We start from the raw sequence: 26,132 nt of genomic DNA on the forward strand, positions 1-26,132 counted from the left end.
AATTACTAGTTTTTTACTTTGTTTTCGTAATTTCCAAAAACCTAAAAAAGGCCGGCACCAAAAAGGGGGTTATTTTGGGGGTTCTCAGGTTGAAAAGTTTGGGAACCCCTGTTCTAGATACTGATCTAGAACATCTGCATCTGTGACAACCACCCAGACAATGGAAATGGTTGTTCCAATGTTTGTTTGTTCTTTATAAGAAAATTTCAAAAAGGAGATTTCAGGGGGGAAAATAATTTCAAAAGATATCTATTTTTTTTATTTTAATAGAAATCATCCTCATACAGAGGCAACAACCTTGAATATGTCACGAAGTGACAGCAAATATGCCTAAAAACAATCATGATGACAAACAGTATTGAAACCAATACAGCAGGAGAGATCCTGCCCTGGATGTGCTGTGCCTATTTCTCTTTGTACAGCTGTATTAAAAAAAAGCTCTGAAGACAATAAAGAAAGAATTCCATCTTTGCACAAAGATGACTAAACATCTGCCTATTTCCAAACTTCTGACATATCGTGTATGGAGTGATGGATCTATTTTCAGACAGTCCAGCAACCTTTGATCAACTTGTTCCGCTGTAATGTCTCACCAATATTTGATAATCAACACCAAAACCTTGGCCTAATATAATTTAGAGGGAAATATTTATCAGCCTCACATGTGACGACCATCCCCAACTGGGATTATTTTTTTTTGCCAGCAGTTGGGTTGGAGAGCAAAGAAACAAATTACCCTGCCTTTGGACTTTTAAACGGTAATAAATGTTTCATTAAAACTCAATTTGTAAAAGAAAAAACCGAAAAGTTTAGATTTTCGACACAAAGAAACACTCAGTCTTACAGCTGTGATCATGTAGTAGCTCATCTCTAACCACCCACGTTTTAACAGCGCCCTCTAGGGAAAGAGATAAACAAAGGTGGGTTTGTTAAATACTTCAGTGTGACGTGCTGCTACAGTAAAAGCTGAATTAACTTTTTTTCCCACATTTCCCAGGCCTGCCAGGAAATGTTTCCACAGCTGCTCACTATCTGAAGGTCACCGTTCGTCCATGCACATTTAAGACCGATCAACGGATTCTGGTAATAAAGATAGTCGAAGCAGTCAACAGATAAGACAACCAAGTCAGCAGAGTGTTACAAGAATGTTTATGATTTTTTTCTTTTTTCTTTTTAAATTAGTTCTCAAAAACATTACAAAAACAAAAACTCTCGACATCTTTTAGCCACCGAACATTTAAAAAAACAAAAACGACGATTCCAGCAGGAGGTCCGGACCCTTGTCCTCCTGGAAGCTGTGCGCGCGCCGTCCCGCTGGAACCGGCTTCTCTTACAGGGTGGCGTTCGGCTTCGTGAGACCGATGCATGTTGAGGAACTGAGAGATGAAGAAAAGCTTACAGTACGAGCGAGACTGGGGCGCCTTGGTGGTCGTAGGGATTTCTCAGACACACACACACACACAAACAGATTGCTCTACCACAGACCAAAGGACTGCACGTACAAAATATCTGCAGGGATTCTGCTGGTCACGACATTTAGATTTATGGGTGTCCTCACGCACATATACAGTTAGAGCAGCGAATCCTGTGGTATGAGAACGATTACAGCAGCGCGTCAGGTCCAAACTCGGTCCAAGTCCAGCCTGATCCCAGCTGGGGTCTGGTGGAATCCCTCTCGCCTGATACCGTCCGATCTGGTCTCAGACAGCGGACTGAACGCAAACCGAAGATCGGGTCAGGTCGGCCCCTCGTTTTCGGACCCGGCCCTTTGATACAGCAGGACGTCAGTCTCCTGTGCTCTGGAAGAAAACAACAACAAAGCCCAGGAGATACTTTGATAACGACGCTCCAGGATCAGAGGCCCTGATAGTTTGTGGAGGGGAAAAAAAAAGTGTCAGAGGAACCGGAAATCACCAACTTTGACAATGGAAACAGTGACATACAACCTTTTACACATGAAATCATCTCTATGCGGGTTTATTATCCTTGCTTTATCTAAGTCTGAAGCTCTGAAGCTCTGCTCCTCTGCGTCTCCATCTCTGGATCGGCGTGCTCACCAGTGGCCCTTGGCACCGGTGCTCCTCCTCTGCTGTGAGATGCTGTAGATGTCCTGGAGTTGTTTTTTCTGGTCGTCACTGAGTGGAGCAGTCAAACACTGGTACCAGGCAGTATTGCTGTTCTGAATCCCTGAAACACACACACACCTGTCAGTAATTTACCCAGTATTCATTACATGTTCAAGACAAGTTAAAAGAGCTAATATTCTGTTTGCTGGAAAACAATCGTGCACACGGACATGGTCTCAAATGGGGTACCAGGACCACTGGTGGAAAGTGGGTTTCCTTTAGTGGGACTCGGATTAAATCAGCCATTCAGGCACAAAATGCAAAGCTAATATTCTGCAACGCAGAGCTTCTATGTCCCAAATAAAATCAGCTTTTCTTCAATGTTTCCAGGTTTAGGTGCAGAAAACCAGTGCAATGGCTCACTTTACCATCTCTGGACTCAGAACACGGACTTGGGAACAACATTAAACCCAACTCAGTTATGGTCCACCTGCAAGGTGGAAACCCAGTAGGATACACGTGCTAAGCTTTGTATTACGTGTCGAGTTAAGTATACAGTATAATGCCAAAAGCATTTGTTCACCCATTCAAACAAACAAAATCAGGTGTTCTAACCACAGGTGTGTTACACCAAGCACCAGGCATGAAGACTGCTTCTATAAACATTTTTGAAGGAACGGGGTCGCTCTCAGAAGCTCAGTGGATTCCAGCGTGGCTCTGTGATAGGATGCCACCTATGCAACACATTTCCTCACTCCTAAATATTCCTCAGTGAGCTGTCAGGGGTATTATAACAAAGTGGAGCAAAGCAAAAGCAGAACCAAGGGCATGTTGAAGCCTATGGATTCAGAATGGGATGTCACTTAAGTTCATACGCCAGTCGAAGCAGACAGGCGGATACTTTCGCTACATGAGGCACTTTTCCATTGCGTGTGGAAAGCCCAGCACACGTTACAAATTCACCCAGGTAATTTTAGATTCCAGGGGCTTTACTTTTATGGATAAAAACTCCTGTTTCCTCATGTACGAAGCGGGTGTACTGTACGGATCATCAGACCAGACGCTTATTCATGGGTTTGCGCCGTTAAAGATTAAACCTGTAAAGAGAACAAGCATATCATCTAGCCTCATACAGCCACGTAACACGCCTCAAAAACTATGGAAAGACCTCAATCAGATACACACTGTAAATATCCCCCTGTTTTTGACACACATAGTTGTAAAATTTACATCTTTCTGTGCGCCGATGCGCATGAATAGCGTGTGAACCGTCTAACGGGCTCTTTCATTCTCACTGAAGAAGAAAACGGGGTCAGAGAAGCAGATTGAGTCCTAAAAAGTCATGTGTGATGATTCCTAAAGTGTTGGCAATCAACAGCCGGGTAAAGTTACGCAGAACTGTGTGTGTGTGTGTGTGTGTGTGTGTGTGTGTGTGTAATTTATTTATAACATAAAACAATGGTTTCTAACAACTAGAACGTTTCAACATTGCCACACTTTAACTATATAACATTAACAACTATATAAATGGCTTATAGTCCGACCTGCAGTCAACTTTTAACTAGCCCCTCTTAACTTGACCTCATATGGCAAAATAATATCAACACATTAATATTAAAGACAAACCTCAGTTACATTAAGTTTTTGTAGGAGCTTATTAATAATAGTCATCATACTACTGACCGCAGTTACAGACCAAACAGCAGGGGGTGCTGTTGTCACATTTAGAATGATTAAGAGGGCTCCTCTCCCCCCTGCAATACCTTGACGCCCACCTTTAATTTTAATAGTTTTTTTAAAAACATCTGTCTTTGTAGATTTAACAGTGGATAATATACAGATAAGGATTAACCTATAAGTGCTCACTGTAACTTTAAAGGTGTGTTTAACCTTCTTCAGGATCCAGGGTGATAAAAAAGAGACGGGGTTGGTCCTGTTTCCACTGCATCCTTACTTACTCAGCAGGGTGGAGGTGAAGAACTGATATTCGTCCTCTCCGTTGTCGTAGTCCAGAGGCGTGCTGTACTCCTCGAGGGGCGTTCCCTCAAAGGCATCTTCGTCCCAATAGTCGTCGTCATCCTCGTCGTCGTCGTCGTCGCCTCCCTGGCCCGCCGTCAGGCTGGACTGCTGATGCGTGGCGTTTTGGCTCTCGCTCACGTCGTCTTCATCGCTGGGGATCTCTTCTGCTCACAGACGAAAAACGAATCATTCAAACATGCATCCGGACGAAAGAGGGGGGTTTTAGGGAGACTGGAGCTCCACTGCGTTGGGTCGCGGCGACGCCTTCCCTTACCGTTTTGGTCTTCGTCCTGAACCCCTGCCCGCGCCAGCAGGTCCGGCTTGTTGACGAGACGGGACGCGTACAGGTGTTTGAGGCCCAGGAAGAGGAGCAGGACGGACGGGATGATCTGAGCGGCCACTCTTTCCAGCGCTGCCGGTCGGCTGGGGAGCTCCATCAGAACGCTCAGGCCGATGATGCACATTTTACGGTCGTGGAGCCTGGGCGAGTGAAACGGACCGGTGCTTCAGATTAGGCTGCTGCCATATTAAAGGGATACAGGGTAATGTGCTGTAATTGAAAAACAATAATAAACGCGGTGTGTGTGTGTGGCTTCTTTAATGAGCCATCGCAGCGGGTAAACATGTACGAGCCGAACATTTGGGAACCGGTTACACATGAAGGACATAAAAGATGCTGAGTCTGCCCCTCACCCCAGGAAGAACTCGGTGTCGTTTATCCACTGGTTGATGAAGTGGGCTGTGATGGGCTGTGGGCTGTGCGCGAAATGCATGTTGTCCAGCGTCTGAATGAGCAGGGCGGGGTTGTAGTAGAGCGCGGCGATGACCACCTGCAGACACATGGTCCTCAGCTCGCTGGACTTCACCCCCCGCATCAAGCGCTCCAGCACCGCCTCCACGAACAGGGGGATGCACTAGAGCGGGGAAGAACGCAAAGGTGGGCGTCGGCAGCCAAACGGATCGGCCAAAACTAAACGTATGACGTTACGAGTTCGTAAACCTAATGAGAAGGTTTCTACAATGAAAGGAAAAAAAAAAAAAGCAGCGGCTTAACACACACTATGCAAAATGTCCACGGGTGTGGAGCTGCTCCTCACCTGCTCGATGCCTCTGCCTCTGCACTGCAGGATGATCACCTCCAGGAGTTTGGCAGCGTGGCACTCCGCGTCATCCCCGGCATCTACAGTCAGCACCTGCAGCACGGCAGGGTGGAGAAACCGTTAAACATCGGCAGGCGGACGGGCCCTGCGCCCCGCGCCGCAGCAGCAGCGGCAGCAGCAGCAGCAGCAGCAGCGGCAGCAGCAGCAGCAGCAGCGGCAGCAGCAGCGGCAGCAGCAGCCTGACCTTTTTGCACATGCTGTAGATGACCTCCAAGTGCTTCGGGTTGGACAGAAGCATGTCTGTGTCCACGGTGACATAGTTGTGCAGAAGAGGCATCATGTCTGCAACACAAATGCAATCATTTATTAAAATTCCAAGAAACATAAGCACTTTACATGGAAAAAAGTTTAAATAAAAGGAGAGATGCCTACAATTGGCGCAATCACCTGTTGGGAGTTTAATGCAACTTTCCCTGTTCTCCTTGATCAAAGCTACCACAGATTAAATTTTTTTTGGTTTCAACATTTTAAAAGAGGATTTAAAGGCATACTATGCAACATTTTTCAGTTAATTAATGTGTTCCATACCGTTTTGGATGATTAAATGAGTCATTTCAGGTCGAACAAAGGTTTTCTCTGCCGCCCTGGTGGTCTGTGGGGGAAATACCGCACTTGTAATTGCAAGAGCTCTCGGCCTGCACCCATAGGCTCAGAAGTCTCGTGCAAGACCGTGAGAGTTGGTCTTGCTTTACGGCGAGAACTCCATGTGTTTTTGCCCTGCCATTCACTATATGCACGCGCGAAAGCAACAACAAAGAACCGCAAGTTTTTTTTTTTTTTTATTATTATCATTATTATTATTATTTTTTTTTTTTTGAATGTTGGCGAGGCGGTAGCGTGAGTTTGGCGAGGCCTCGCCAAGATAGCCAAGAAGCGGGGAAACCCTGATGTTCATACCTTCACTGTGTTAGTCATTGTTTGTACTGCCGTTTTTTCAACTTTTCGTTGCGTTCGCCTGTCTGCTAAGCTCAAAACAACCGCGCCTGGCTTGACGGAGAAACCAGAACAGCTGAGCATCTTTACGACAGTGCACTTTTACTTTCGCCCTCTGGGGGGAGCCTCGCTGGAAAATCAACCCCGGTTGCATAGTATACCTTTAAAACGAAAAACGGATAACATGATCCAATCGGTTATTATTTACAGCAGAAAAGAAAACAACGGCTGCCAAACCCACATATTGACATTTATTGTTACACCAATCCGACTTTAAAATAGTTAAAGTCGGATTGGTTTAATGCAGAGACACAAGTATCAGTTTATATAAGAAACATTTGACGTCGCTTTTCAAACGCGAGCCCTTTCGGTTGCTGTCCTATTCAGAGGTCAGCACAGCAAACCATTACAACGGGGGAAGGTCTTTACGCCGGGTGGCCTTCCTGGTGCAACCGGAAGAGCCCTTTGGTGAAGAAACTTGGATAATATGAGTTAGAAAATTTCATTCCCCTTAAAGTCTTCGTCCAAACTTTCCATAAATTGTTGATTTAATCTGATCCAATATCACTGGCTTCAGGGAACACTTTAGTTCTGGTAAAATATGAGCACAATGCCAGTTCTTATATGCATCAGTGGAATGTTGTTGTGGAAAAGTACGCAAAAGGGTAAAAAAAAATACTTCTTGCAAAACAATAAATCGTCAGAAAATATGACCTCAACTTATTTTCCAACTGAATTTAGTTTCTTGTGAATTTAGTTTCTTGGGATGAAACGAGCTTTTCCGACATTTAACGCGGCAGTGAGGAAGTGCCCACTTTCCACATAGGCCCATAAATGAGGTCATCAGCACGAAATCACATGTTGTTTGCATGCTTAAACGTTTTGGAGTGCATCACCGCGATGCAGGGAAGCGTTGCATGCTGTCAGAAGGTTTATCAGCAGGTACCTGTGAAGTAGTCGAAGCAGTCGTGCTGGAAGACCTCATACAGGACCCCGAGGAGCTGCCACATCTGGGGAGAGATGGTCTGACAGGTGAGGCCGAAGGCCAAAGACAGGATCTCCTCGTAGAACTCTGCAGAGAACAGAAAGGGAAAAAAAAACATTTTCAATTCACGCTGTAGGTGCTGACATGGAGTTTTTGCACTTTTTATTTATCTATTTGAAGCCACCTCGAGGGAAATGTCTGCAGTTTGCTCCTCTGCATGTTCATTTGGACGCGGGAAGGAAAGGTTACAGAGTTTCTGTGCACCTCCAGTGTCATACATCTGGATGTTTTTGGAGCAGATCCTGTTTTCACCGTTTAGATGTGTGTCATGTTTTAGTGGCTTATTCAGGCGTGCCTTTTTGCCTGGGGCCCGCTCACGGTTGCCAACTCTCCAGCAAAGATTTTATTGGCCGTCCTAAAAGCTGCTAGGCGACGTCGGCGTGTAAATTAGCGTATTTGTTCATGTACTTGAGATCCAGGCTTTAGGAGAGAGACGCTTTTGGGCAAGACGAAAATGTGATTAAAAATAGGTTTAGAATAAACAAAATGAACTTTATGAAACAATGCATGAATTTTCATGCATTGCCTGAATCCACAGTTATCAGAGCTGTGTGTGGATCAAAGTCAGGGAATTATTTTACAGTTTCAGCGGAAGAATAAAAAAAAAAAAAAGACTAGATTAAAAACTATATTTACATTATATTTATATCCCGCTTTGTAATACAGGGCGGATTCACCGGCAGCTTTGCACACGCGTTAAACATTTTCTATATGAAAACAGAGCGGAGGGGATCTCTCTCCTCTGATTGCAACCGCGGGGACTGATCGGTGCTTTCACGTGAAGTCGTTAGTGGCCAATAACAAAGATACAAGTCACTAGATTTGTCACTAGTCACTTTAAAAAAAATAAAAAGTTGCTAAATTGGCAACACTTGGCCCACTTCCTGTTAAGTCTTGCTTATCCTCAAGTGAGGCATTATTTGATTAGAAAGGCTCCCACAGTAAGATCTGTTTTTGTGACAGAGGGATCGGTTAGTTGTCTGAAAAGGCTGCATCATAAATTTCTCCTCCAGCTACTCTCAGCAACACTTTTTAAAAAAAAAAATACAAAGGACTTTAAGATGTGGGGAAGTTGTAGAAAAAAAAAAGTGTTGGAAGCAAATTTAGCGCTGCAAAGTTATCTGTTGGAGAAGTTAAAAGGCTGTCTGAAAATCTCCTAAAACATGAAGAAGGTTGTACGACAAAGACTTTTAGTTGTTTATTTCATTTAAAGCCGTTTACCGCGTGTAAACCAACTACCTGCAAACGGTCAAAACTTTTACCTCCTGTCAAGCTGATGCTAAATGATTTGAGTCATCTTGAACAGAGCAGATATTAATAGATATCACAGGGCTGTTTAGTATGAAAATGTGCATAATTTGGCACATTGACATCAAAGTGGTCAGTGGAAAGTGTAGTTGGTCATGGGTTCACTTCCACCTTGTCCATACCTCCTTGGGCAAGTCGCTTTAGATGCCTACCGATCTGTGGAGGTGTTTAAACCTGCGCCCGTGTTTTGAAGATTGCTGCCTAGCCCTCAGTATAGTGGGACTGTAACTTTAATCAAATGAACAGAGCGTATCAAAGGTTTAAAACGGTCAGCGGAAAAGCCGCTGGGTCACAGATGTGCATCTCTGCTCCTACGAGGAAAGGCATGTCAAAAAGGCGAGAGATGAGTTAACTAGGACTGCTATAAAAATAATAGTTTCCCGTTTTTCCACTCGAACAAGCCAAGCCAACTTTATTTATGGAGTGCTTATAAAACAAAAAGCGTTGAACAGAAAGATGGTTAAAATAAACTAGAAAAGGCTGTTCCTGCGTAACAGCGAGTGAGAATGCTAATCTGCAGAATGATTGCGCAGAAGATGCAGAAAACATTGAAATCAGATTTGAAGAATTTGAAAAAATTAAGAATTTGAAGGAATTTGAAGAATTTGAAAAAAGTTTAAAGGAATTTGAAAATTTTAAAAAATTTCCAAAAATTTGAAGGAATTTCAAAAATTTGAAAAAAATTGAAGAAAATAGAACAATTTGAAGAATTTAAAAATTTGAAGAATTTGAAAAAATTTGAAGGAATTTGGAAATTTAAAGAAATTTGAAAATTTTCCAAAAATTTGAAGGAATTTCAAAAATTTGAAGAAAATAATTTTTTTTGAAGAATTTGGAAAATTAGAAGAAATTTGAAGAATTTGAAAAATTAGAAGAAATTTGAAGAATTTGAAAACATTTGAAGGAATTTGAAGAAATTTTAAAAAGTTTAAAATTTTAAAAAAATTTGAAGGAATTTGAAAAAATTGAAATATTTGAAGATTAGGAACAATTAGAACAATTGAAGTATAGGAAGAATGTGAAGAATTTGAAGAATGTGACGAATTTGAAGGAATTCAAAGCAATTTGCATCGATTTCAAAAAGTGAAATATTTTGAATGCTGTATAGCATTCTCATTGATAAATAAAAACATTTCAAAGAGAGAGAAAAGCCTGAGCCTGAACTGGATCTGTGTGCTTTTAGATGGCCTGAAGCACAGCAGGCCCCCCTGTGAACACACACCTGCCATACCTATGATGGGCTTCTGCAGCACCAGGCCGATCACCTGCAAACAGATCCCCTCCAGCTGCTGAGTGATCTGTGGGGGGAGAAATGATCCACAATCACATACAAAGTTTCAGCATTGTGATGCCATTTTAAAGAAATAAATCGCCTTCAGCTCATTTTTGGTTTACGGCGAACAGATGCGCTTTATTAAACAGCTAAAAGCCTAATTATTTTAGATCATACTAAAGAAACAAACAAAAACATTTTTAAGACAAAATCGCTTTATTTACACTGTGTAAAAGTGTGTGACTCCAGACATTAAACCAGTTTATTGAGCTGGCTGATAAACAAGAAACAATTCAGTCCTTTTCGGATTTAAAATAATTGAACGTCTCTTTGGGATTTATAAACATTCTTGTAACTCATATTATCCGGGCAGGAAGGACCTCCTGTAGCGGCCTGTCTCACAGCAGCTCCGGAGAAGCCTCTGACTGAAGACAGTATGTTGTCCTACAACAGTCTGATGAAGAGGATGCTCGAGGTTGTTGTTGTCCCAGTTAAAAATAATTAAGAAGGGCTATATTTTTAGGGGGTTGTCCATGACGTTCTTCGTTTTATGAAGATTCCAGGGTTGCTCCCAGAAAATCTGGTAATCCGGGGGAGGGAGGCACAGAGAGCCAAAGGTGGAATGGAACCGACTGCTGGCTCAGGCTATGGATGAAGAGGTGCTGCAGAATCTGAGGCAGACACTTCAATAACAATATATATCAATCGATAGACGTATATCAATGATAGAAAAAAAAAGGGGTAAATAAATAGTTCAATAGAATAACAGCTTTCATTCCTTTAGTATTCTAGCCATACATGTAAGTTAATATCACAGTCATTACATCCTCCTAACCAATCACAAGCGCAGACCCAGGAATGCCCCGCCCCCTTCAAAGAGTTCAGAGAGCACGCGTTCTTTTTCCTTTTTTAAAAACTTGCAGTTTTGGTAAAAAGTTGGTTCAATAAAGGGTTGAGTTTGAATCCATCGTGTGTTTTGTATTTAAAAATAGGTCGCTAAGCAACAGCATAAAATGGCTACGGCTGCACTTAAAATATATATATTTTGAATTTGTTGATAATTATCGATATCGATCAATATGATTTCTATTTTATCGATATGCTTTTTTTTTCTATATAATCCAGCCGTATTAGACACAGTGGGGTGGAAAACAAGTGACACAACAACTCCAGCCGGCTGCCAACCTTGAGCGGCACAGTTCTTGTTACAAAATGTCACAGAGAGACTTGTATCGGTTGGTGGGTTCTAAAACTCAGGATCCAAGAAGGACCTCTAAAAAAAAAAAAAAAAAAAAAAAAAAAGCCATTTAATCGTGAGATAACTAATAATGTAAGGCTTGATGTGAGGCAATAGACTCTCGGTATGGCAGGCGCTAGTTCAACAGTAAATCCTAAACTGGAAAATAAAGTTACGGAGCAAAAAGTATTTTTGGTTAAAAAAAAAAAGTTTCGTCTCACAGATGAACATCCCTCCACAGCTTTTAATTCCTTGTTTGCTTGTTTTTTTGCCCGGGTGTTGGTGGATGCTGGAGTGTGAGTAAGGCACCTCTTTGTGGTCCTCCATGACGGTAAGGATGGTGTCTATCGTGCTGAGGATGCCCAGAGCCATGACAGTCTTGTCCTCGTTCTCCTCATACTCTTCACTCTGCAGGACCCTGGTGAAGATCTCCGCCTGGTGGCAGTAAACACAGTCAGGTCTGCATCCTTTAAGGCTGGACTCACACGTGCCCGCTCACTTCCACGTATAACATTTATTCTGGAAACTCAAAGAAAAACAAAAGTCTCCTTATTTGTATAGCACAATAATCATCCGATTATCTAATTCTTTATGGCGAGACCTGAACCTGATTATCAAAGTAAATGTTTTTTGGTTGATGCAGACCAGAAATGGTGGGCGTTCTCAGTTTTGCTGCATTTAATGAATCAGGGGAAGAAATCTGATTTTTAGTGTTTGATCTACAGCAGGGGTGTCAAACTCATTTTGGTTTAGGGGCCGCATACAGTTTAATCTGATCTCAAGAGGGCCACACGAGTTAACTCATTGCAAGATTAAATAGAACTAATAAATGTGGACTTGTTGATTTTTATGTTAAATTAATTTCACTTTTACACAATATATTATAAATAACCTCAGCGTTTTTAAGAAAAGTATGTGCAATTTCAACAGTACTTTTACTCAGTTAAACATTTACTTGTGCATTATGCATAACAACTGATCGCAGTGATTGTACAATGTTGAAAAACATTTATTCACATTTTTTGGAACTTAAAAACACTGTCCTGCATGACAAAATACATCAAACAGATAAAAATTAAGAAATGATTTAAATTTTTCCACACCTGAAGCTTAGTCTGCTAGTTAAAACACAGCGCCCCTCGTGGACAATATAGGAACTGCATATTTTCAATTAAACGAAGTACATGTTTTTTTCAATAATTGTTTTATCATTCTCTTCCTTTTATCTCCTCTCTCTTTCACATTTTCTTTTTTTCTTCTTGTTCTTCCTTTCCTCTCCTACTTTCCCATTGTAGTGTCCATATCATTTGAGATAATCCCCGCATGAATCATAATAAAACTATTCACATTCATAAATCAAGCTGAGCACTATGGTAAAAGCAGTACTGCTCCACTGGTGAAATCAAATCTGATGAGCTCTTTTTGGCATTAAGACAACAATTCTTATTGCCACATTGTCAGACAGGACAATGGACACTGTTGTTTTTTTTTTAATAATGATAATGCATTTAGCCACAGGGCCGTACTAAATTGTTCAGCGGGCCGGAACCGGCCCGCGGGCCTTATGTTTGACACCCCTGATCTACAGAGTGGTTTGAGGGAAAATTGGTCTGATTGGTGTGCTTCACTTGCTAAAAAGAGGTTAGAGACATTTCAAGCAATACTCATAATACAGTAGCCGTTTGGTAGCTCTAGACCAGGGGTCAGCAACCTTTACAACCCGAGGAGCCATTTTTGCCTGCTGTCCTGCTAATAAGAATTTGTTTAGAGCCACAAAGGCTAAGTCAGCCTCCAAAACCTAATTACCAGTTTTTAAAATACTTAATGCAAGAAATATGTTTAGATTTTTAAATAAAAGAGCTTATTAAACAGAGAAAAGCATTAGATTCTTACGTACACTGCAAAAAGGGAACTAAACATAAATAGAATTTTCTTCAAACGATTGTATTTGTCCTTGATTTGAGCAGCAAGTTTAAATGATCTCCCAGTGGAAATAGATTTTTGCAATTAAAATAAGAAACTACTCATCTCCATCATCTAATTTCAAGTGCAGCATATCTAATTATGTTATTTTAGAGGTCAAAATACACATTACATTGGCAGATTATCTTATTTACCCGCTAAGTTGGAAGGCAAATGCACTCATTTGAAGAAAATATGATCTACTTTTAGTTCCCTTTTGCAGCGCAATCCCTTTTCTTTAATGCGAACTGCAAGTTGTTTTTCATAGAAATGACACCAAAAACAGACGTAATATCAATCAGAAGACCGAAAAAATACGTACCCTACAAAAATATTCCTTACATTATTGATGTAAAAAAAAAACAGCATGCATTTATTAGCTATAGATTTTAAAACATCGCTCAGTCCAAAAGTTATTAAGAGCCACAGGTTGCAGACCCCCGCTCTAGACAACGTCTAACACACAGACAGAGCACTCTCCTACCAGGTTCTGTGTCATGTCCACGGCTATGGCGGCCATCTCCTGATTGTATTCGCAAATCATCTTCTGAATGACGTTGGTCAGGTCGTCATTCTCCGTCTCTCTGACCACGTGCAGCAGCTCCTGCATCACCTGGCGAATGTACGGCCGGATGTACAGCTTGGCTACGCACACGGGGCAGAGGTCGCAGCGTGAGGGCCGGGGCTTTCTTCCTTCTAACCACGAATACGAACGGCGCCGGTCAAACGCACCTTGCTCCTGGTTGCTGACAAGCGCCTGCAAAGCAATGGCCGCCTCCACCTTGACGGGCATCTCTTTGTCGTCTATCAGGTCCTGCCTGACCAGCTCCACAGCGTTGCGAAGCACCAGCTCGTCGTGGAAGCGCAGAGGGCTGAAGCAGTGCAGCACCCAGCATGACTGGTAGACCATAGCAGAGGAGACCAGGTTGGTACAACTGAAATCTGAAATCAGATCAGCTTTCCAGAGAAAAAAAAAAAAAGGGGGACTCACCCTGGCTCGGAGGTAACCCATTGGAGAGTTGAGCAGTGGGAAAACGTAGTTTTGCAGCATCAGCTCCATCTGCTCCCTGTATATCCTCTTCTGTGAGATGAGAGGGACCAGACCGAAGCGCATTTTGTTTAGCCGCGTCTTCTAAACGAGCTCAGCTACAGAAGCGTGTTCCGCCATACCTTCAGTAGGAGCTCAGCAAGCGCGCCGATACAGTGCAGTGCCCCGTCCTTACTGCAGGGGTCAGCAGAGGGGTCTACCAGGCTCTTGTGGCAGAACTCCATCATCTGAGGGAGAACCTGACAAGCAGAAACCACCAAGGTCAGGCTATGCTCAGAAAAGATACAAAAGTCAGACCGTACCGCACTTCTGCATTCACTTTTGAGGCCAGATGCTTACATCTACTCATCGTGGATGTAGACGCGTGATAACTTTGGACTTTTATGATCCACTCATGATGCTATTTTTCCCAGGTGCAATGGTTATACAAGAAAAACACATTAAGCGCACCAGTAGAAATGTACCTGTGGTGTATTCTTCTTTTATCGGTGCTAAATTTTGACGCGGCCGTCAATTGGCGACCATAAATTGGACCAAACACAGAGTAGACTTGGGGTTCCTCAAGGTTGTATTCTTGGGCCATTATTATTCAACGTCCATATGATCTTATAGCACACGTTACAGAGCATCGCAACACGTCTTACCATATGCCTGCTGATGACAAAACTTTCCTCATATTTCCTTATAATCACATGATCATACTGTTAATAAGTTGATAAATAAATGCATTCATAATATCAATTAGTGGATTGGTAAGAATGTTCTTAAGTTTCATGCAGAAATAAAAGAAGTAAATGTTTTTAGTCCCAAAAAGACAATGTTGGAGAAATGCACTCAACTCTACTGTATGAGGCTGTAATATCATGACCTTAGGTTAAACAAATTAAATTAAATTTAGTGTTAATCTTCTTCATAGCTATGTTTCTTTTTATGCGGTACTAAAGGTTTCCTATAGTGTCGTTACATATTTATTACCGTTAATTAAGTTTTCTTGTACCCTTTTTCTTAATCTTTCAATTTCCAACATGTTTAATTTGCCCGGTTTATAAAAGGTACTTTCTAAATAAACTTGCCTTGCCTTAAAACGTGAACCTTCAAAAGCAGCTGGATTGTCTACACCGCCTCAGTAGATCTATCTAGAAGAACTTAAGATCATCACTGTCGCTTAAAATTTCTACGAAGTTCGGGTTTTTCAGCCTCATAACCTGTCCCGCGTTAAAATTTGCTCCAAGGGCACCAAATGTTTCCTAACCTCTTTCCTCTTGCAGGCAGCTTTACAGAGGAGGCTCTGTGCGGCGGCTGCAGGCAGGGAATGGTCATCGTAGAGGTCTGCAGCAGAGAAATACACAACAACAATCAACTAAATCGTCTACAGACAGCAGAGGAGCAGGGTCAAACTAACGAAAACATGTTTGGTTTCTGAGGTTTATCCTGGTTTTACAGCAAATAATAGACTCAAAACGGTTGACCACTCACTAAACTTCATCCGGATATACTCATACGGGTCTTCCTGCCACAGCCTCTCATCTTCGTCTCTGTAGCACATCAGAGGGAAGATGACCTCTTGGCATATAGTCTGAAAAACACAAAGGTTGTTAAAGACTCCTCGCTAAACTTGGCATTCAGAACCCAATTTGAGAGAAAAGTGTTACATGTGGTCTCAAATAAGCTTTAGCCAGTAAGCTTGTTATAAAGTTATTAATTACAAATTATGACAGCGGCTTCATCCACATAAAAAACAAACAATCAAAAAAATCGCAAAGCATCCCATGAGTCCGGTACATCTACCTGCATATGTGGCTTCATCTGTTTCCAGGTCAGTGAGTGTAAAAGGCTCTGGTTGAGGTAGTTGAGGCACTGTTGCAAAACCCGAGGAGTGACATACTGACCCCGCCGGTGCTGGTCGACCACTTTCAGCAGGACCTGCATGATACCATGCAACAGATCATGATCCGTCTTTGAACACATCAAGAATCAAGAAGCTCCATGTTTTCAACGCAGTCCTGGGCATTTTAATATATCATTTTGCAATAAATGACACTAATAAAAAACATGCTTGTACATTTTTATTTTGTCATTTTTCAAGCACTTTTCACAATTGGAATGAAAACATCCTAGTGCCATAAAATGTTAAACTCTGGCCAATAATGGCTAAATCGCTGATCATGACGCACTGATGTTTACACAATGTGTAAACAAATGTGTAAATAAATACCTGTTTTCATGCCAATACATTCACCTCTTAAACAAAGATAGACATGGTATTACGCATGTACATATAAATTAATTAAATGTCATTCTATAGTCTTACACTTTGCTTGCAACTGGCCAGGAGCTTAGTACCCTTGAAAGAGAACTTTAGCACAGCTTCATGTGCTGACACTGTAACTCCAGGTACTTCAGCTGGCAATGAGTTTCAGCCTTAGTCTGTCAAATACAGAGACTACAAATTAATAAATATTAAAGTACGGTTTATGGATTGGGTTTCTGCAATGTTATCAGCGTGTTAAAAGCTCATCTTCAGAACCAATCTCTGCTTAAAATGGTGATCTGCACCATGTAATCTACTTTCAGCAGTTATCACCGGTTATTGCACCGTAAACTGCAGAAAATACTAGCAGAGTTGCTCTGTCTGCCTTTACTCCCTCGGCTCCTATGGCGGAGGGATATTTCAGCTGGTTATACCCAGTGTCTGTAGTATAAGCAGGTCTCTTAATAACTCCAGTTTATCGTCACTTAGTTTAGAGGCCAAATAAGCTATTTCACTTTCAGAAACCTGCCCAAAAACCCGCAACCTGCAACTCATGAAATTTACAAAGGACTTTAGAAAAAAAGAAGCTCAAAGTTGCATGAAATAAGCAGTCTTTGCAACAGTGAGCGCTGGTCTTGCTACGGTCTCTAGCACTCTTGAAACTACAGAAAGCGCCGAGGGTAAAAGAAACACAGTCCGGACAGCGCTGTGGGGGAAAAAAACATTAGGGGACTGTGTGTTTTTTGACACACAGTTAAATATATATATATATATATATATATATATATATATATATATATGTGTGTCAAAAAACACACAGTCCCCTAATGTTTTTTTCCCCCTTTCTGGGTTTAAGAAAACAATTCTGAAATCAAGAAAATAGAACAATCTCAAAATTTTGAGCTAATTTCATGCAACACTGCAAAAAGGGTAAAAAATTAGGAACTCAAGGCACCGAATGTCGCAAAGATCTCTGCAGAGTTAGAGCATTTCCGTGACACAAGCTGACCTGTTGTATGCCCACTGCATACGTCTTCAGGAAAAAGTCTGCAAACTCCTGGTACTCCTTGGTCACATTTCCCGGGCTTCCGTACCTGTGGTTCAGACCAAAGTGGTGAGAGTGACGACGGTTACTTCCATCTCTCTGTGAACTCCAGTGATGCTTAACCTGCTCTTGGACTCACCTCTCAAACAGTCTGGTGATGATGCGCAGCGCCCACTTCTTACACTTCCACCACGCCAGCTCCGGCCGGTCGTCCTCATCGACCTCCAAAGTCTCCTAACAAACACATGCCTCGGTCAGTTCACGATGGACAACCTTGAAAATGGTCTTCATTACACGACTTCTTGCTAATTTAGGTATCAAACATAAAGGAGCATCTTTCTCCGCTAGTAAGAGAAACAGCATAAAATTTTCCTCTGAACTGTTTCAAATTCCTTCGTCTTACATGTGGAACGTCTCGGTCCATGATGGCTCGCAGGATTTCCATCCACTGCGTCATCGCCTCGTTGTTGATCAGCCGCAGGGGCAGCGAGTACTGTGGGACAGCATCAAGGTTAATGCTGGCATCTTAATCCTCGGTACTACAGAAATGGTCTGGCAGTCGCTCCTGCTTAACTCCACTTAAACTATCCAATACAGAGATGCACTGCTCCAACAAAATTAAAGGAACGTTTTTTAAAATCACAGTATAACATCAATTCGGTCGAACATCTGGATAATGGATCTGGTCAGTCCAAGGCAAGGCAAGGCAAATTTATTTATATAGCACAATTCAGTACAGAGACAATGCAAAGTGCTTTACATGATTAAAACATAGGAATAAGAGCAAGTAGGGATAGAATGTAGAAACAAAAAAAGAACAATAAAAACAGTAAAACAGTTTTACTGGAACATTCAAAGGCAATTTTAGACAAATGTGTTTTTAATCTCGATTTAAAAGGAACTCAGGCTGTACCCCATGACCAGCAGGGGTTTTTGATCAGCCTCGGCTGTTCTGATTGTAATGAAATTAAAGTGGCTGCATTCTACAAATTACAACTCTGGATTTTACTTTAAAAAAAATCATATAACTAAAAAAAAAACATACATTTTTTTTCTCTCAAACTGAGTTCATGGCACGAACTCTTAGCTTGACCGCGTCAATGTTCTGGACACACACAAGGACAAACCTACCTGGACGAGAGCGTGGAAGATCTTCAGGACCTGCTTCTGGATGAGGACAGAGAAGATGGTGGCATCGCCCAGCAGCTGGCTGATGAGCTGCTGGATCCTGGGGAGGAAGATCTGCATGGCCGCCAGCAGCGGCTCCCTCTCATCCGCCTTCCTGTATCTGAAGCCCACAAACGCGGCGGCGACATCAGTGGACCAGACGCTCGCCGTGAAATCACGCATGCGGCTAAGCAACAGTTCGTTCATAAATACTGGGAGAACCCTGCAGCCATTGTGCTTCTAAGGCTCTATACTTTAGGGTGTGCCTGAGCAGTTCTTCATCATCTCATGCTGTCCCTAGCTTCCTCTTCAGCTGTACCACGCCTCTGCATATCCTCCTTCATTTTCTCCTTCTCCCCATCAGCCTCATATTCAACATCTTTTGACCCATATATCCTCTCTCTCTCTCTCTCCTCTGCGTGTCAAAGCCATCTCACCCTTGCGTCTCTAAGTCTGTCTCTGGAGGCCGTTTCACAAAAGCAGCATTTAGAAACCCAAGGATAAGACATTAAGCCAGGCTTGGCCAAGGCCAATCCAGGCTCAGGAGGTGCAACGACAGTTCGAGCCAGGTTCATTATGTACTGCAGGTAAAAGCGCGTCCGCAGCTTTCTTCAAGAGGCCATGAGGTCGATCACAGATTCACCGATGCTACAATGGATCATTCTGCCAACCAAACGAGCAACATCTTTTGATGGAGGCTTGAGGGCGCTGTTCTACTGACCCTTTCATGACTTTTAAAAGAAAAGCGGGATCAAAAGAGGGATGAAATTTTTCCAGGAGATAGTCTTTGCAAAACAATGTTCGCCTCACATAACATTTTGATAGCGGCATTAATGATTAATACAAACATTAAAAAAACAATAGGCATAGAGTCTAAAACACGTCTTAATGTAGGATACGTGATATGAAACAAAACGACCTATTCATGATAAAATATATCAAATAACATATTCTTTACCTTAACAGTTGTCACTGGGTCTTATGGTTTGTATGGTTTATCCTTTGGGCCTGTGAGATTGTCTATTGGTCTTGTGCACTGAGCTATATAATACACTGGAGTGCTGATTTTGCTGAAAAACTGAAGCCACTGGCCGCCATCTTGCTACTCCCTACTCCTACAGAATCCCATAGGATTTGGTTGCAACAACAAGCAGTTTTCTGGCTGTGTGAAAACGTTTCATAGGTACTGTGTATAGGTAATGTACTAACACTATCAACTACTAGGAAATTAGGTGCTGAAATATTTTACATGTTATTCATATATATATATATATATATATATATATATATATATATATATATATATATATATATATATATATATATATATATATAAGTATGTGTATATGTATACATATTTGTAAATATGTTTTTGTATATTGTTTTTTATAAATTATATATATATATATATATATATATATATATTTTTTTTTTTTAAATAAATAAATGCAAAATATTTCAGCACATGACTTTCTCAGTACTTGATATTATTAGAACATAACATAAAAGTATTTGGCATTTGACATTTTAAAAGTTTTAAGCCCCCCCTGGACATGAGAAAATCATCATTATTCAATGCTGTAGCGCACATATTCCCTAGTTACTGGAGGAAAATAGGGAGTACCAATATGGCGGCTGGTGGCTTCAAAGCGACTCGTTCAAACAGCAGGCTATTAGCACTCCAGTGTATAATATAGCTCAGTGGTCTTGAGCGCCCTCTAGAGTCACAGAATTTGATAGGTTGTGGTAAATGGTGTAACTCTGGACTTTACTGACAACACCTTTGCTTCTTTATCAGCCATTTCTCTAATCCCCTCAACACCTGCACTATTCTATTAAAGGCCTTTCTGTCAAACAGTCTTCAAAAATACTTTGAAACAGCAACAATGCCCGCATGGATAGTACAGGCTACCACTATAATCTTAGAAGAATAATAGCACTTGACTGAATGACAATATGTTTCAGTGGTATTTTAATACAGGCAGATAAAAAACACACAGAAAACAGAATTACTGACAGAACTCATTGGTTTGTGATTTGTGTGACCGCTGACTGAACAGATAAGGTAGCAGGATTAACTAAACCTGGCTGTAAGCCTGATCTGGAGCAGGCCAGCTGCCCAGAATAAATCACGTGCTACTGCTTTTTGTGAAACCGAAGCAGGGCTCAATTCAGCCAGGATATCAGGAAATGTTCAGCTTTATCCACTATCTCCGAACATCTCAATCTGAGCTGTTAACTTCCACAGCTGCAGCCTCCTGACCCACTCAACCACGGCGTGGTGCCGAAGCTCCGCCCCCCTAAGGGTGCTTGTGTCTACAGAGGAAGCAGAACCTCAGAGGCAAAATGTCTCAGCATCTCTGTTTATGCCACATCAAAGAGCAGCGTGGGAAAAGTGTTTGCATTGGGCGATGGGACGTTCCCTATTTAGACTGAGATTTATATGGACACGTAACGAATGGCACAGCTCTCGCATTAAACTCATTTAATTTACGTTTTTAAATGTCTTTTTCTGGTGAAAGATGATTGTGTGTGAAGACTGAAGCCTAAACTCAACGCTCTTGCTATTTTGCGGGTGCGCTGTCCTCTGGAACAACCCGTAGTCCCTGTGAGGGCGTGGGAGCGACGTCCATGAGGGATGTGCAGAAAGGAGAGACTCGCTGGGTCGGGTTTACTCACTCGTATGTTTTGACGAGCTGGTAGAGAGACAGCAGGCTGCCGTACCAGCTGCCGCTGTTCTGAGACTGCAGGTACATGCTGATCTTGTCCACGATGGCGGTCCAGCGGCCTGGGAAGTCGTGCTTGATGATGGCTCTCAGGCACATGGTCAGCTGGGCGCTGTGGGCACACGCAGGAAAGGGAAGGACACTATTAGGTTTGAAATGTACCGCTATGTTGTGTGTCGAGAAAATTCTCCCGGGGTTTTCTCAGAAACTCCTGCCGCATAATAATAATTGAACTTTATTGATCTACGGAAAGATCAATAAAGTTCAATATCTTTATTGAAAGAGTCTGCGATTGATAGAGTCTGCGATTTTTCCGGAAGTTTCTCCAAGTCCCTTTTTTAAATAACCCATCATGCGCATGTGCAAGACTGTTTTACTTTGCTCTTCCACTCCTCAGGGGGGGATCGCGTGAATAAAAAACAAAAAATCTCCCAAATCTACTCTGGTCTCAATTGTTTCTACTGAGGCCTTCCTCTTCTTCTAATAAACTTGTACGCGGTTTGGTTCTTGCCACTTACAGCCATGTTCAAAGTATACGGTGAGAGCTGCAGAGTTTAAATGAAGGGCTAACATTGAAGCTAACTGCTAAGCTAACTGCTAAGCTAACCGGATACATCAGCACTAGAAGTGCGCATGCGCAGCCAGCAAGAGGAAGCTAACAGAGAAATGAGGACACCCACTGGCGTTACGTGATGAATGATGGCATGTGGGACAACCAATAGATAAGGTGATACCCCCTGAACTTGAGGGACATAGGGTGGGTGACGGCAGGACCAAACCTGTGACCAATCCCTGCCATTAGGACCGAACGGCAGGGGTTGGTCAGAGTTTTTACAGGCCTGCAGCTCTCACAGAGATCTAATTTTTACCTCCGTTTTCAGAATACATAATATATTGACTACTGTCAAGATGGAACGACCGATTCAGCCAGTGTAATAAAAAGTGTTTCTGAACAGGATCACCAACTATAGCTTTAAGTTCTAAAGTCTATGTTATTTATTAAGGCTTAATTCTGTTTCTGAAATGAATGTTGTGGCCTATGCAGGCGTACAGTATAATATATCAGGAATGTTGTTTGTGTGTGTGTGTGTGTGTGTGTGTGTGTGTGTGTGTGTGTGTGTGTGTGTGTGTGTGTGTGTGTGTGTGTGTGTGTGTGTGTGTGTACCGTATGGACTCTGGACAACGGATGATGCCCTCCACGATGTGGTCACGGATCTGCTGCCGGTCATTTTCGTGAATGTTGAAGGGGAAAACCACCTCCCCCGCAGACGGCTCCCTGTCCTGCCAGTACTGACTCACCATGTTCTTCAGGTAGATGGCGGCTAAGCCCACACAGAGTTAGAATCAATTAAGCATCCTAAAACATGGAAGAACTGTGGCTTTCTACACAGACTGTCTTTTATGACCACAGTTTTGATAAATTAAAATGTAAATTTAAGGTAAGGGGGTAAAACAGTAAGTACTAAGAACACCCTTTAACAGAAAGGCTCACCTGCTTGGCGGACAGGAAACTCCACCTGCTCCGACACAATGATCTGAAGCAGGGTGGGAGCAAAGTTGATGATCTTGTAGGACTGAAACACAGAGAGGAAGTCGCTTTAAGCTTTTAGCTGAGAAAAGAAACCATTTCCATCTATCTTCCATCCATTTTAATAACCGGTTTCATTGAGCTGCTACTCCGCAGAAAGGAACTGACCATTCATTCAGTCTTACTTTCATCTAAAAGGTGCGTAAAGAACGCATGGAGCTGGCTGAAAACATGGCTTATTTGCTGGGAGCTTTCTTTTTCTCTAGAACTGCTCTGCACGCTCTGCTGCCAGTGAGCTCTATGAGTGTATCGTGATGCTTTTTAAAGACAGAGGCGGCTGAAAAGGTTGAGGTGAGGCAAAACCACGCACGTCTTGATAACCTTGAAGTCCTGGCTACAAGGAAAGGAAACCTCCTCAACAATAAGGAGAAGCGCTCTCAAATTTGGACTGAAATTACATGGATTTGGATCTCGACAGGTCCTTTGTAAGACAGAGATCCGGTTTATCCAACTACATTTAGTTTCCGTCTTTCACAAATATTGTAGTTTTAAATAAACTTCAATGTGATTTATTGGATTTTTATTGGACAATGTACAATATAATTCTATCAATGGAAAATTAGGAATAGTTTTTCAACCTTTTTTTTTGCAAACAGAAATATGAAAAGTGTGGCACGCATTTTTATTCAACCCCTTTACCTTTATGCCACTGAACTCATCTCATCAGCAACCACCACAGAAAAACCAGCATAAGGAAGACCAAGGAACACAGCAGATAGCTCAGGGAGAAAGTTGTGGACAAGTACAAATGAGGGATAGGTTCTGAAACCCCTTTGCTCCATGTCCTGTGTGGTGACAACAGGGAAGCACTTTGGTACATCTCTCATTTGCGGGATTGCTTCTCCAACAAGGTGGCGGGCCTCCTCACAAATCTACCAAAGAACAGGGGAGTCAAAACATCATCTAGATCAGGGGTTCCCAAACTTTTCAGCCTGAGACCCCCGAAATAACACCTTTTTTTAGGCGTAACTTTAGAAGAACTCTTACAACAAAGCGCAGTCGTCTCCCTGTGTTAAAATAAGAAGTGTTGAGCATATTGTGAATATTTTGCCATTGGTATTACAAATAAGAAAATGCTAATGCTAAACCTTTTTAGCACATCAGCAGCAAATTCTTATCAGTATCCGGCCTTTGAAGCGATTGTGCGACTTTATTCTCATAATATCACAACTTTGTTGTCATGGCATTTCAACTTTATTCTGGTACGGTAATATTTTGAGCTTTTTCTCCTAATATTACAACTTTATTTTTGCGATGTTATCCATTATTGCACACCTAATATGACTTTACTCTCATCATTTCCACAAAAATAAAATCGTATTAGGGTAAGTAAAATCATTGGCCACGGAGGAGTACATTTCCACAGAAAACACTTTTTTGAATGTTTTTCGATGTTGAAAAGTTGTAAATAACAGACAATTTTTTCCATAATTTTCCTATTTTTATCAAATAAAAACTATATTCTCTAACATCTCATCTCATGACCCCCACTGATCCAGGTCCAGTGTGTCTATCTGCGGATCTCCAGCCTGACGCAGCACTCTGTCACAAGGAAAAAGCCATACAGCGGCTCAAAAATCAGATTACTGACCCAAATCTTAACCCTGTGGCCAGTCGTCCAAAGCAGGGACGAATAAGATCAGAACGGGTCAGCATCATTTAGCCCAGACAAGGATCCACAGCATGTCACAGAGTTCTAAAGCCGCACCAGCACCGGAAACACTCGTGATTTTAACGGGATTCTAACAAAAGCCTTTGAAACTTTCAACATTGTTCGTGACTGCATCACAGAAACACGCAAAAAGTAAACACGCTGAAACCACAACACCCGTGCCACCTCCGGGACTCGAACCCGTGACTGCTCACATGGATTGTTGCGCTGCGGGATTCCTAAGCAAGCTAGAACTTTGGAGGAAAAACGTCCTCCACGCTCTCTGGAAACTAGATGCGTCAAGTGATGCGCTGCTTGCTGCCCGTTCGGCTGCCATTACAACCTGCCCTGTCCCCAGCAGGCCAGGCAGCAGCGGGACACCGGCTCCCCGAACCCCGAGGCTCCCCGCCGGGGGGGCCAGCGATGCCCGTCCCTGCATCGTCCGTTCCAGCTGCCCGGGAACCGCGAGCCGTGCCGTTTTTGTCCGGGATGATCCGCACAGAGGCAGGACCGACAAACAGCAACGCTTCGGAGACACCCGTCGCTTTCCCCCCACCTGATTGAGCTCATTCTCCGCCGCTATCCTCAGATTGGGGTCGATGGTCCCCTTCAGAGCCTGGATGATCCGGTTTGGGTCCATGTGAGGTCGGTTCGGTTGCCCTACAGGTTTCGATCAAACATGCGATCAGCGTTAGCTAAGGTTACAGCAGGACTTCTTTTTTTTTTTTCCTCTTTCTGCAGTCAGAAAACAGAAAACAAAAACTTCCGGGGCTTAGTGTACAGCTTCCGGCCATTCCCTTCAAAATAAAACACTAGCGCCGAAGCCTGCTGTTTGAGGCCGCGTTGCCAGTTTTCGTCCAATCTGGCAACTCAGAGCCGTTTCAGTGGTCATGTAGCATTTCATCAGAGCAGATGGTGACTGGCGAATAAAAACTCTTCTTCTAAAACTTTTTATTTAACAAAGCAAGTACAAATAAGTATGACGATTTAGCAACTGTGCAAGTCATGGTGGATGTAAGAGAGGCCTACTTAGATAAAAACTAGATTTACAAGGGGATAAATATTTTAAGATTAGTTTGTAGCTATATATGTGGCTAACACTTCATGCAGGTCTTTACATATTTAAACATTTCCCAGAGATTTTCGATATATAATGGAATTCAATGAAGGATGATCTTAGCACTCGTCTATGAATAAAACCTTTTGCCCAACATAACATTAGGCATTTAGAACAGAGTCCATCCTTTTTGTTCTTCAGTAATACCCCAAATGTTGCATCTCAAAAATATGATCTGGAAACACTATTTTTTGTTGTTTGATCCATCTTTCCAAGTATTACAAAATCTTTTGGTTTTGTTGCATTCATCGAGAACATGTTCTATTGTTGCTATATCGCTCTTGCAAAATTAATATTTGTTGTCGTCATTATTGAATCAGTTTCTCAGCCATTCTTTGGAGGGGTGAGATGCATTTAATATTTTAAAATGTATTTTTATGGCTTTTGATTGTATAGGGAGTTTAAAAAATACAGAGGTTTTAGCTTTTCAATTGATTTTGTGTCAAATTTTTGAGCTGTGTTATTTTTATTTATTTTCCCAGGGAATAGTTTTATTTTGGTGGATTCTAATCGTGTAGTTATTGAGTTGTTTATCA

The 26,132-nt window shown here is 42.1% G+C and overlaps 1 protein-coding gene across 2 annotated transcripts; it reads right to left on the reverse strand.

Moving 5' to 3' along the window:
- Positions 1-1,527: 1,527 nt before the first annotated feature.
- Positions 1,528-25,242, reverse strand: ipo8 (importin 8). Of its 2 annotated transcripts, none has more exons than XM_012877094.3 (25): positions 25,036-25,242; positions 22,733-22,814; positions 22,406-22,562; positions 21,194-21,352; positions 18,479-18,635; positions 17,751-17,840; positions 17,487-17,581; positions 17,312-17,396; positions 15,840-15,974; positions 15,528-15,627; positions 15,304-15,380; positions 14,174-14,290; positions 13,995-14,084; positions 13,736-13,901; positions 13,488-13,648; positions 11,351-11,476; positions 9,763-9,829; positions 7,125-7,250; positions 5,430-5,527; positions 5,183-5,278; positions 4,779-4,999; positions 4,360-4,565; positions 4,025-4,249; positions 2,058-2,187; positions 1,528-1,799 (listed from the first exon to the last, which is right to left on the reverse strand). In XM_012877094.3, coding segments are annotated over exons 1-25 (3,051 nt in total). In that variant the 5' UTR covers positions 25,120-25,242; the 3' UTR covers positions 1,528-1,798. The 2 variants fall into 2 exon arrangements, with proteins under 2 accessions (XP_012732548.2, XP_012732547.2); XM_012877093.3 differs by having other exon boundaries at positions 9,754-9,829.
- Between the last annotated feature and the right edge of the window lie 890 nt (positions 25,243-26,132).

This window comes from Fundulus heteroclitus, chromosome 17, assembly GCF_011125445.2.
Source record: "Fundulus heteroclitus isolate FHET01 chromosome 17, MU-UCD_Fhet_4.1, whole genome shotgun sequence".
Classification (NCBI taxonomy): domain Eukaryota; kingdom Metazoa; phylum Chordata; class Actinopteri; order Cyprinodontiformes; family Fundulidae; genus Fundulus; species Fundulus heteroclitus.

Excerpts from the sequence above, each read along its gene's own strand:
- ipo8 (XM_012877093.3), bottom strand. The coding sequence starts at position 25,119 with ATGGACCCAAACCGGATCATCCAGGCTCTGAAGGGGACCATCGACCCC. Across the intron at positions 17,582-17,750 it reads TGGACCGAGACGTTCCACAT|GAGACTTTGGAGGTCGATGA; the intron begins GTAAGACGAAGG and ends TGTGTTTGTTAG. Across the intron at positions 5,279-5,429 it reads TCTACAGCATGTGCAAAAAG|GTGCTGACTGTAGATGCCGG; the intron begins GTCAGGCTGCTG and ends GCCGTGCTGCAG.